Here is a 12,786-nt window from a genome sequence, read left to right as displayed (position 1 = left end):
TGAAGAAAGGTTGTTTATTCATCTTTGGTTCTAGAACATCAAACCGTGTCCTACCTGAGCAGCCTCGTAAGTGATGGTCTTGGTCTCAGTGTGGACAATAGGAACGTCTTTGGTTGGGATTTCACTTTTCACAGCATTGGCAGTGTCTGAGATGGTGACAGTCTGAGTCTTCACCAGGGGAGGCTGTGGAGCGGTAGAGAAAGTTACCGGAATTTTCTGAAGGCTGTGGCGAACTAATCTTCTGACATTGATTTGACCAAAGTGAAAGCTCTAATCAAGCAAAGGGCTAGCTCAATCTCTGTCCAAGACCTGGACACTACTCCAAAGTAGCCCTTACAAGGTATCAAATCATGAGGGATATTAAAGAACAGCATCACTGTAATCACTTTCATATGCTTAATGGAAAGCTATAAGATCAGACAATTATGACTGGTGATATGAAACACTTGGGACTGACCTTCAGCATCTGAATATAAAACTATTTTCTAAATAGCAGTCACTTTTGTTTGTCCTTGTGAATGTACCATTAAGAAAACCGGCCACATTTCCTCCACGGCAGTGGCAATGAAATGCATTACCCTGGAATACATTAACTTCTTTCAAATCAATGTCAGATATTCACTTTAGAGTTACTGAGAAGAAATAGTATTTGGAAAACTGGAAATAAAATAATCAGTTCTACCACCACCTGGTGATTAATCTCAGAATTTCAGAAGAATGAACATTAGTGGAATAGCAAAGGTTTTTTGATTAAAGGTTCATTAGTTCACCTTTCCCCAAGACTATAAATCACCCTAAAACTACCATTTGATTGTGATAAAGTGACCATCCACCTTAGCGTAGGAGTTTAGTGCTTATGATCACGGAAGCCCCTGTGAGTAGGGTCAGTGGAAGTGGTGGGCTGTACTCTGTGATTGCAATACATAAACAATTATTTGGGGCCTGAAATCTCGTAATAAAATCAGTTACCCCTCTTAAGAGTATTTAAACTTTTTGAGTGTAGTCTCAGATCACCGCAGGATCCTCATCACGAGTGTCTCACAAATCCGCCTCTTTACGTAGCTCATAGTTGAGCGAGGAAAAGAAGAACACACACCAGCTTCATAAACAGCTGGAGTTTACCCCCCAAGAGTCTTGTTAAGCCATCAGGGGAGAAAGCATTTCTAAGCCATAGAGTTAATTACTCTGCATAAATTTCTTTAAAATAATCAAGGGCTTCAATTTTATTCTGTGATTTTGAATAAAACCCTCATCATCACCATCGCCACCACCACTACCACCACCACCACCATTACCATCACCTCCTCCTCCACAGAACAGATTCTGGCCCTCTCCCAAAGTGAATCATTAGACCTGCATCACTGAATCAGTTACTACCTGGAAACTTCGAATGAGGGTGGGGAACTGGTTACCCACAGGAGAGTCAAGAAATGATCCATTTTGCTTTCCAAGCGGCTCTCCTGGTGTAATATGTTCTTCACTACTCTCTGCCTTTTTTTCACCAAGTTGCAGCTGAGAGGAAGCTGGTGATACTGAGAACTTTAAGACACTGGCCTGTTCCTCCACTCCTATACATTCCTCACTTGGGCCTCTTGGCATTTCCTTAATATCAAGATAGCCAGCTGCTCCCTGCTCCTTCTCTTCTGTCTCCTTGCTGCTTATGGAGAGGGAGCCAAAGTCAAAGCTTTGCGGAGACTCCGACGGGGTGGTCATTTGACTCTTACTAGGAATTACTGAATGCTTGGAGCCCTCCCATTCAGAGTCAGGTTTGGCAGATGGCCCCTTTGTCACGGCAGCCATCTCCTCTGTGCGAATGCCATTTGTATTCTACAAATGAATGAACACATACAAAAGCAAGAAGATTAGGAATAAGTGGGGAATATGGTAAACTTTGAGAATTAACAGTGATTTTTAAGAGGCCTCAAAAATATTAATACTAATATAAAAACAGTTAAAAGGAAGAACTATTGTTCACTAAACATCAGCAGCTTAAGCAGTTCCAACCTTTGTTTTGGTCATATTTCTAGAACTTTGTTAACCCAGGAAGTAATTTCGATGTTCCTAACCTAGTATCAAGCACTTTGTATTACTATGGACTTCCCTGTATAATAATACTCTTCATACTTGAAGGAGTTATTTTGCTATGTTCCTCAATACCCAACTTATTACTATACACAGGGCACAACGTAATTTATGACTCAGTCCAAACACGTTCTTGAGCCTGATCGGGTTGAAAGCCATATGGCTCATATCTACAAGCCATATGTATCATCGTACTAGCCGTCAGGGAGAAGCTAAAATCTAGACTTCGGTTGGCGGGGATATAGAAGTTGAGTACACCTAGCACAGAGTTAATCCAATTATTGCCATGAAATTAAATATAATATCAAAAATAGTGAAACTTTCTTTGTAAACAATAAAAGTGACCCAGCAGCTGAGATGTATTTCTTTGCAGATGAAGGATACAACATCTCCAACCCCGAAGGAAAATAAATCCTGAAAACACAGAGTCCCTCCTGGGCTAAATGCCTCACATCACAGTAATAACAGATCTAAAATAAGCACTTCCAAGAGAACATGGATGAGAGGATAACATGACACTATGTGGACCTATTTCTAAAGTTTAAATAAAAGTGCTATAGGTGGAAGACAACAAGGAATTCGCATCGCTAGGGAAAGGATATGAGCCATTTGAAAAATGAACACTCTAACAGAAGCCAAATGTCATGAAAAGTAACATCTGCAAGCGCTCACCAGAAGGCTGTAAATACACCACCTACGCCTGAAATTTTGGTGAGGTCCATTTACCACGTTACCTACCACATAGGAACTTAATAATGGAAAGTGACTCTTTAAAAAGGTGTTCCTGGAGTAAATGACATATGCTTGGACCAGCTTACACATTTAAGTCCTTAAATCATGTTATATGTATAATATTTTTAAAAAATCACTGCTGCTCCTTAGCTTGTAAACCAGCTTACAATGTGATGAATATAAACTGGTGCTCTATTGAAACAAGAAAAGATGCAGTGTACTCAAGAACTTCAAGCCAACTTTTCTTCTAAGCCATCTTCAAATTGGCTTAGAAGAAAAGTTGGCTTGAAGTTCTTGAGTACACTGCAGTACAAGGTGAATTTATATTAGGCAGGTGTTTCATTGACTGATTATGAATATTACTTAGGACATGAAAAATGGAAGTGAGAAATGATGACAGAAACTGTCTGTTTGCAGATGTATCAGAAATATGTAAAATATTCTTGCAAAGGGTATATGAATTTTTTCATACTTAAAGCAAGAATAATAACTTGGTTTGACTCATAAGGTTCTGAAGGTCAAATACAATAACATATATAAAAGCACTTTGTAAATTCTAATGTACCATATAGACTCACTTAATTTAATCAACATTATCTGAGTATAATATGCTAGGGCCTGGGGGACACTAGAATGAATTTGTTATAATATTATTAACACAGTGTACTTCCTAGGGTACTTATCTCATCATTTCTTTTGCATTAGACAAGCTGTAATAGAGCTATCCAAAAATAGATCAGCTGGTAATAAACAAACAGGCTTTATCAAATTGCTATATGCTAGATCTAGCACTGTGAATGGCATATCCAAACTCATTCACATGTAGAGGAATTTGATGGCGTCTCCATATATATATTCACAACCAAGAAGCCTAATTAGTAAACCAGAAAAATACTGAAGATAATCAATCAAATAAAAGCCAATTTTGTACCAGTCTACTCAAGAGATAAGTGGTGGCCTGTCATCAAGAAACCACCACCTGGCCCAAAGTTGCCTACTGCTGAGTAAAATGAGATCAATCAATCATTTTTTTTTTTAAGTATGTACAGAGGAGATCAACGGTAAAAGCTGTAGCCACAGCAATATCAATTCAAATATTTACCGATCACCTGTGTTAGTAATTGGAAATAAAAGGAAAATTGATAACAGTTGTGTTAAATTATTACCATTTATAGCATTCTCACAATGGTCAAATCAACCTCTTCAGTTGGCTCTGTTGTCCAGGCAATGACTTACTGGACATCCTCCCAGGCATATGAAACACTAATATGACCATTTACATTTCTGCGGCTGCCTGGACCTGCCGCCCCAACCTCCTCCATCATTTCTATTACATTGGTAAATGGCACCATCCAGTCTCCATGCCAGAATCCTGAGAATCATCATCAATGCCTTCCTTACACTCATCCACTACCACCCACAGATTATATCAAGGTCTTTTTATATTTAATATCTCCCTTATCTATCTGCTTTTATTTTTTTATTTTTAAATACAGTTGACATTCAATATTATTTTTCATTAGTTTCAGGCATATAGCATAGTGATTATACATTTATATAATTTACAAGTGATCCCCCCAATAAGTCTTCATCTGACGCCATAGTTATTACAACATTACTGACTATATTCCCTATGCTGTACTTTATATCTCCATATCTGCTTATTTCTATCTCCACATTTATTATCTCCATTCGCACTCTTAAAATGCCCCACCCATCTTACTACTAATGCCCCAAACAGTTTTTCTTTCTTTCCTACCTTCTTTCTCCTCTCAAACCTTCCTTGAATACATCCTCTATTTTGCTGCTACAGTGTTTTATTTCTAAAGCAAAACATTGAAAATTTCATTTTTCAGCTTAAAATGCTTTCGTGGTTCATCACTGCTTTCTAGCTAAAGTCCGGACCCTTTAGTAAGACACAGAAAATACTTTAAAATATAACTTTTACTTCTCTCTCCAGCTTCACCTTGCTACACCTCCACACCAACCTTTCTCTCCATTAATTCAAAACTATCTGCAGGTCCTAGATCAGAGCATGCTTTCTTTTGTCTCCCTGCCTAAATATTGCCAATATTATTCCTTCTGCCTGGAAGTCCATGCTCAGCTTGTTTTAGTTCTTCTGGAAGTGTCCCCCTGGCTGCTGAAAGTATGTTTGGATACCATTCCTCTTTCGTTCCTATTGCACTCTGTCATTGGTTTAGTCTCAGTCTCTTCCATTAGACTGTGAGCTCCTTGGGGGCTAAGCATTTACCATGTTCCTTAGCTGTGTTACTATGTACTCTCTTGCACTTTTTTGGCACATAATAAAAGTTCAGTAAAAACTTGCTGAAAAGTGTACTAGGCAACTTGAGAACTGCTTTGTCTTGTGCCATTCAAAAACTGAAAAGAACATAAAAAGTGGCTCACTTGACCAGACTCATTGTCTAGTCCAGTATTTTATCTCCTGTTATTAGGAAATAAGAGGAAAACTAACATTATTACATGTTCACCATGTGCCAGGTGCTGTGCTAGTCACTTTAATGTTTTTTCATTTAATTTTTCACAACCTCACTTTGAGGCAGTCACTATCCCTTTTTATAGATGAACAAACCACGAGGTTAAATAACAGAACTAGTAAGTGATGGAGAAAAGATTTAAACTCAAGTCAGTCTCTTATTCTAAAGCCCATTTCTTCCCATGGCAGCAGAAAGTGTTTCAAGTTGGACCAAAGGATGTGTCCTCCAAACCTGATCATACTTTTGAGAAGTACAAAGATTGTCCAAAGTCCTCTTAGCAGAGTCTGATTTTAGTGGCCAATATTATACTTTTAAATATAAGGAGAAGGCTGCAAAAGCCAGAAAAGATTGAGGCAAAAAGAAGTTATATAATCTTTATGACATAAGACACCTCAAATTTGGCACATGATATCAGTGAGAAATTTTAACTGACAATGTTGTGCTTTTGGCTGTGACCATCAGCAAGGACCGATGAATTATGTAAGACTTCAAAACTGCATATACCAAAATGGCCTGGAAACTTTAAAGGGATCTTCTCAAGGATACGAATAAATATATGACTGGGTATGAACCATCCACCATGACAGACAAAATTAAGACTTAATGTGATTCAAAGGTGATAATTCAGATGTTACTTATCCAGGCTCATAGGGGGTCTATAAGAAGAAAGATGCTACAATAGAAAGACGAGGTGACTGTATAAAGTCCTACAAAGCTATCTAGTTGGTTTTAAGAATATGAGAAGAAAGAATGTTAGGCAAATATTTAACTGAGCAGGAACACTATTTGTTTAAAAATTCTCAATTTTGCTGAAAGAGTCAATAGTTCCTGCTACATATTATAATTAAATATTTTCTCTTGGGAAGAGAAACAAGGGATTTTTTTTCCCTAAAGGCTTTCTTTTGAAAACTATTTATTCAAAAGGATTATGGTGATTATGTCTCAGGATTATCAAACTCTGTGTATGTATGTGCCTTGGTGAATTATAAATTACCTCTCCCTTGACTTAAAGATTCCAGATATCATTAAGAGGAGTGAGTATTTTATAGATATTTTGCTGCCATTGCATTAAATGCAATCCAGAGTACTTTTCAGGTTATTTTTGAAGGAAAAGATATACATATTTAAAGAGACTATTGAAAGAAGCACAGTTATGCTTACTGAACTATCTTATCCTATTAGCATTACAATGGAAATAAATTCTGAAAATCTTTCTAAAGTTTGCTCTCTGTGTGTGTGTGTGTGTGTGTGTGTGTGTGTGTGTGTATCCGCCCCCCCCCCCTTAACATTTGCTCATTTGTTCCCTGCTTAGCGAAGAACAATTTTACCTTTGGGTAACAATACAAAAACAAATCCTTTGTCTGTTAAAAGGAATACAATAAGCTGCCATTGTCTCCTTTTTACCTTTCTATATATTTTATGATATAGTAAAATCCTAGGGAAGCAAATAAGGACCAAGTGAACAACAGCAGTATCACTACCAACCTTGTCATGTGATTTCAGGGAAGTACTTTCAGAGGTTGGAATGAGGAAAGAATGCAAAAATGCTAACTTCAAAGACTAAACTCTTCTTTTGATAATATGCTATGTTTTATTTCTTATCCATTAAAATTATATTTTCCAGTGTGTATAATTATACAAATGAAAAAGACCTTAAGGTACACTAAAATATCACTAGTGGTAGGATTGTAAATAATTTGATTTCTTTGTGTTTTTCTACACTTTCTAACCTTTATAAAATAAATATGCATTACTTTTTAAATCAAAAATGTTATTAAATTATATTTTATGCAAGCGTTTTTACCTGGTTTCACAAAGAAATGATCTGTAAAACCTGAAGAGTCTGGTAAACAATTTATGAAGGAAGTGTTGATAAATCCTTCATGTCTTCCAAGCCTTTAAACACAATTAAAAATAAACCTTAAAAGTTTAGTTTCCTTTAGTTTACTTTTTAGTTTCTTAAAAGAATGAGTAGTTAATAGAATTAGTTACTAACAAATGTCAGTAACTGGTAGAGAATATAATGGGAGGGAGGGAGCAATTGGGGGATCGTTTTTTGAACTATATAATGTCTAACCAATGTACCGTTTACTTGAAACTAAATAAATTTAAAGAACAAGAAAAAATGTTTTTTTTAAGGCAAATATAAGACGTTAATAATTTAGCAAGTGAATTTTGAAAGACAAAGTCAAAGATGATGTACAATATATTTGGGTAGAAAAGAAACAGTTAAACTTTAAGGTGTAGCTTCATTAGGTTTTGTTTAATGTTTTCTAATCTAGAGATGGCAGGGATATTCTTAGGAATGTGAATAAAAATATCTTTCTATCTGTGATTTAATTCCTTAGTAAATTTTCTTATTAGATACCTGCCTCTAAAATAGTAAAGACACTCAAAGAAAAGATCACTCTTGACAAGGTCATGATAGCAACTGGGAATATAAAATATTAAAGACCCAGTATCCCAAAACTTGATCTGAATAATAATTCTAGATTAGAAATGTATATTATAGATCAACAATATAATACTTCACATCAGAATAATGTATATTTCTTTTTGGCTAAGTGCCCTGCACCTCAGGCTGAAAGATTTTGTTTTATTAAAATCAAGTATGAGTCTTCAAAATAATTGACCAAATTCAATAAACAGTTCTATAATTGCCATCTCATGGTAAAAACCACTACTAAATAAAAGAAAGAAGTTATCCAATCTCCAGGGTACTTAAATTTAGTTGAATGAAGTGATTGACAATGATATGTACAGATGGCAGTTAAATACATTTATATAATAAACTCAGTGACATGTGGTGGCTGTGGCAATGGTGGAACCTTGGGGAGAAGGCAACCTTTTATCAGAGCTGGTCTCTATGCTTAATTACAGTATCTTGTTATTTTTTGTGCATTCTCAAGTATTATATACAATGTTACACTAAGCACTTATATAAACCAGTCAGCAATGTTATTGAGTCCACCACAAGCAGAATTAGGTGACAAAAATTTTGAAAGAAGAAAACAGTCATGCCAATTATAAAACTAAGTTCTAATGAGAGCCTTGGAATCAATTTCTGTTTAATTTTTAGTTTTCAAAAAACAAACAAACAAAAAAACACTTTTCCCTCATATTCTTTTCAATGTTTTCAAAGCTCTATCCTTAGAATTAACATGCTAAAGTGACTTTTTTTTTAAATCAAATTGAACAGATTGAGAAGTAGGAAACACAAATATGATTGCAAAAAGAATTTTCATAGTCCAATCAGACCAAAATACAAATTCTTTCACTAAACTGCACAAATATCCTGGCCTACCTCACTTTGCCAACGCCATCCTTAAGGTTCTCAAATGCTCTATTCCAAAATAAGAGTTTCACATTTACATAAATATACTTAGGGGCTCAAGCACAGAATACCAAAAATACTTTCTTTGATGATGAACGAATAATTAATTATTAGAATTACAATATGTCATTTAGTTTGATGATGGTGTTTTTGGTTTGTTTGCTTTTGGATACCAATCTAATTTTCTTCTGACCTTGTGCTTGATGGTCGATTTAATTAACGGGAATTTAAACTATTGATCTACCTAAATGGTCCCCAATAAGTATGAAAGGAAATGACTATCTTCTTCTAAAAAATTCAAATCTTTTTACTGAATGATTTTAATACCAGAAACCAGGTTATCTCCAAGGCCAAATGAAAGACCTAAGACCTCCTGTCTCAACAGGCAAGGCCTCATTTCTCATGTTCGTCTTCTAGTACCTACTGACCGAAAGAGATTCTACTTCAGGTTCTGGGACACTCTGCATGACTCAGTCTGGAGGACTTAAAGCAAGATAAAGAGAGTCCAGCATAATAAGTCAATTCATTAGCAGCTTCGGGATCTGAGAATCATTTTTATTACCCAGTTTTATTAAAAATTAGTGCCTCAGAAATTTCAAACTTCTCTTTAATAATCACTCTCTGTAACTTTCACATTTTCATTTGGGGACTAAGTGACTTTGGAGATATCTGTGGCATAAAAGAATGTCAATGAACTAAAACATCGAATACCTAGATTCTAGTTTCACTTCTCTCATTTAAGAGCTACTCGCTTTTGCGCAGGTCTCTGAACCTCTCTGAGACTCAATTTTATCATTTAAAGCAAGAACATCACTATCAACCTGATACAGCCATTGTGAGGGTTGTGTGGAGTGTTAAAGTGAAGTACTAGGCAAATACTAAATATTACTTACCTTTGCACTATATTTCTTAAAATGTTATTATTATTATTATTATTTGCAAAGAAACACGAATCAGGGCAAGAAAAACATCTACTCCCTATGTGGAAGCAACTGTTTCTTGAATATCCAACATGGGTCAAGCCTATGGATTAACTAAAGCTGGACTTCCTTTTGGCTTTTTTGGCCAGGTTCTCATTTTATTTTAGAGATGTCACCAGGCAGAACTTTGAAGAAAGAAATTTGATAGAAGAATTAAAATAGGTACACTATGGGGATATTTAATAAACATTCCTGAGCCAAGATCCTCATGAAGAACACTGCGGTAGGCAGTTTTTAATAGTTTTGCAATATATACTGTCTGTTAAAGAAAACAGGAAGAAAATTTCTGATTTGTCACAAAATTTACAACCATTTTAAAGCTTAATAGACTTATTGCTGTTTCTAAGTCCAGAGCATATTTTCACGTTACTACCTACAGATTTTGCTTCCTGGAATTACTAAATTTTGCATAAAAGGGAGTCAGAGATTGAGCATACTACCTCTGTAGTCACTTTACACAACGGAACCCTAAATGTACCATATCTATTAAACTACAACTGATTTTCATATTCTCTTCACTCTATTTTGCCATTCCATCAAGTAAAAAGAGTTAGGACTCGCCTTGTAAATACTGCTTAATGATATGATCAGCTCCATAATGTCACCATCATCTTTGCAATGACTCTGTGGCCTGACGAAATGTAAATACCTCAGAGAAAGTTAAATACATTTTTATCAGTGTCTGCATCGCAGAAAAACAGGGTTTGGGGATTCATTAGATTTTTAAATAAAATTTGTATAACTAAAATAAATTATTTTAAATAAAAAAATAAGTTTTGATAAGAAAAAGTGAGCAGAAGGTGGCAGTGGGGTTGGGGGGTAGGGGTGTGCACAGACACACACGCACCCACAGAGCCATTACCCTTGTTCTGCAAACCCAGTAAGAAATGCTCTGCACTGCGAATGCCCACAAAACCAGCAGGAATCGAGGTTATCTTGCTAAGCACAGAAGGAAGATACCCAGCAGAAGAGTCCAGCTTCTGGTTCTTAACTAAAGTAAACAATAAATATTACAGTCACTTAAATTATTAACAATGTATTTAAATAATACCCCCAAATGGTCTGCAACATGCAAACTAAAAAATGTACAATCCAATCCTGATAAGATCAGTTAATTGCGAGTGCTTTGTTTCTTCTACATTCTTCTCTTTAACAGAATAAGGCAAGTTTATGTCGCAGCAAAGAATGGCTTTAAATGCCTTGGAAGACAGCTCTAAAAAACAAAACTTGTGTCATATCCATATTTGTAATCTTGTTCCTATTTTGAAAACGTAATTATATCACATAATAAAACATAATAATATCAGTGTTTCCTTTTGTTGCATGATAATCACTAGGGACATTAACCTGGTGATTTTTTTTGATTTAAGTTAAAACAAATGCTTTTAAATGGGCACTTGCAATAAAAGATAAATCAGATGTGGTAATGGCTTCTTTTGTAAAATCCACGTGTAAACAGCACATAAAGATGACAAGTCAAGCAGCAGTAGCCCATTCTTCAGCCAAAAAAGGAAAGAAATGAAGAACAAAAATTACCAAAAAGAAAAACATCCCCTGGCCCCCTGCTCCCAAAAGCCTCATAAATAATAGTTTTAGTACACTTTCGGTGGAAAACTCAGGCCAACTGGTAGTGTAAAAAGGACATTAGAATCACAAATACTCAAAATGGGGATAAACTAACAACAGAGTAATCATGTGGCCAGGAGAAGATGGTTTAAAAATTCTGTCTTTCCTCTAGTGTGATGCTCTTTATCACGCAATACATTTCTCTTCATTCTAAGTTTTCTCTCTTGGCTATACCCTCCTTTACTTTTTTTCTTTTAAATTGAGTTTGCATGCTATTGGTCCCTAGCTAGAAATACATCCTTATAAAGCTCACGAGCTTCTCCATGAAACTTGAGTCACTTTCATGGTCCATTGCTATTCTCTGGCATAGAAAGATTACATCTGGATAAAGGAACTTATTTAGGAAGATGTTGACCTTAATTAAATCACAGTTAGTAAAATTGCTTATTATAGGAAAGTCACTTCATAATGTAGCCTTTCACAAAATCCAGCAAATGAATTTTGGCAGTGACAATTATCCTTCAAGCACCATTTTTATAATTTCCTAAATAGTGCTGTTATTAGATTATCCCCAGAATATGTGAATGTAAAAGCGAACAGCTTCAAAATCAGTGCCTGATGCAAAATTTTAACTATTAAGTAATAGAAAATTTTGCCTTAACACTGCACTCACCAGTAAGGACTCCACAGATCAAATGAGTGTTCTCAGACTTGAATAAAGCTATAGAAGTCAAAGTGATTCAGCAAATATTAAAGGTTATACTAAACATATCTAGGAGACCAGAAGCCTTTGGTTGGTCAATTTTATTTCATTATGCTAAGAAAGGTTGAGGTGGACAGATGGAGAGAGAAAGGAAAGGCTATACCCAGTACAAAAAACTCTGATCATTTAGTATATAACACAATTAAATATATTTGGCAGGATTTCTCAGAAGTCCCAATTCCAAAAATGATTAAAGCCATAATAAGCATTTAAGAAAAATATTATGCCCTGATTTGATATCTAGAATAAAGCATTGTGATTCTACAGAATTAAATACAACGGAACTATTATTAGTTTTATAATAGTTTTAAAACTATTTTAACTAGCTATGGCTTCTCCTCCTGAAAAATTCTATAATAATGAAAATGGCTTCCCATGTTAACATTTTCAACAAATTCCTAAAAGGAATGTGGCTTTGGAGAAACACTACACCATTTTTATATTATTTAGACATGGCCACAGGTACATACTTTGAGCTAGTCAATAGGCCACTTCAAAATATAGAGTGTTAGTTTTAAGTAATCACCTGGATAGTACAATAGAATCTAAAATTATGAGAGTAAGATAAGAGATAAAGTTTACCCAAGTGAGGTAAGAGATCAAGTAGAATATCTTCTGTTAATTCCACATTATATGAGCAAGCTCTCCCTACACCCACAAATCCACACCCACTCCATTCTTCACTCTTCAGTATGATCAGAGTGGCAGTATTGGATGGTTAATAACTACTAATTTGTAGAGTGCTTACAAAAAACAATCAAAAGACAAATTTAGCATATTAAAAATGCTTTTAACAGATGTGGCAATTACGTATGTTATAGCGACTGATTAAAT

General features: G+C 35.3%; 1 protein-coding gene across 23 annotated transcripts in view; it reads right to left on the bottom strand.

Annotated features, from left to right (window-relative positions):
* The window catches only part of EPB41 (erythrocyte membrane protein band 4.1), a 151,409-nt gene that overhangs the window by 9,851 nt on the left and 128,772 nt on the right, over nt 1-12,786 (bottom strand). For 16 of the 23 annotated variants that reach the window (XM_016131953.2, XM_016131954.2, XM_016131959.2 and 13 more), the window contains 2 exons: nt 1,378-1,827; nt 55-183 (listed from right to left, as the gene is read on the bottom strand). In XM_016131953.2, the coding sequence (XP_015987439.2) occupies nt 55-183; nt 1,378-1,827 (579 nt within the window). The remainder of the gene's footprint in view (nt 1-54; nt 184-1,377; nt 1,828-12,786) is intronic. The other 7 variants (XM_016131977.2, XM_016131956.2, XM_016131957.2 and 4 more) reach the window with 2 other exon arrangements.

Source organism: Rousettus aegyptiacus, unplaced genomic scaffold (genome assembly GCF_014176215.1).
Source record: "Rousettus aegyptiacus isolate mRouAeg1 unplaced genomic scaffold, mRouAeg1.p scaffold_m13_p_1, whole genome shotgun sequence".
In the NCBI taxonomy this organism is placed as follows: domain Eukaryota; kingdom Metazoa; phylum Chordata; class Mammalia; order Chiroptera; family Pteropodidae; genus Rousettus; species Rousettus aegyptiacus.
This window is presented reverse-complemented; position numbering and strand designations above follow the sequence as displayed.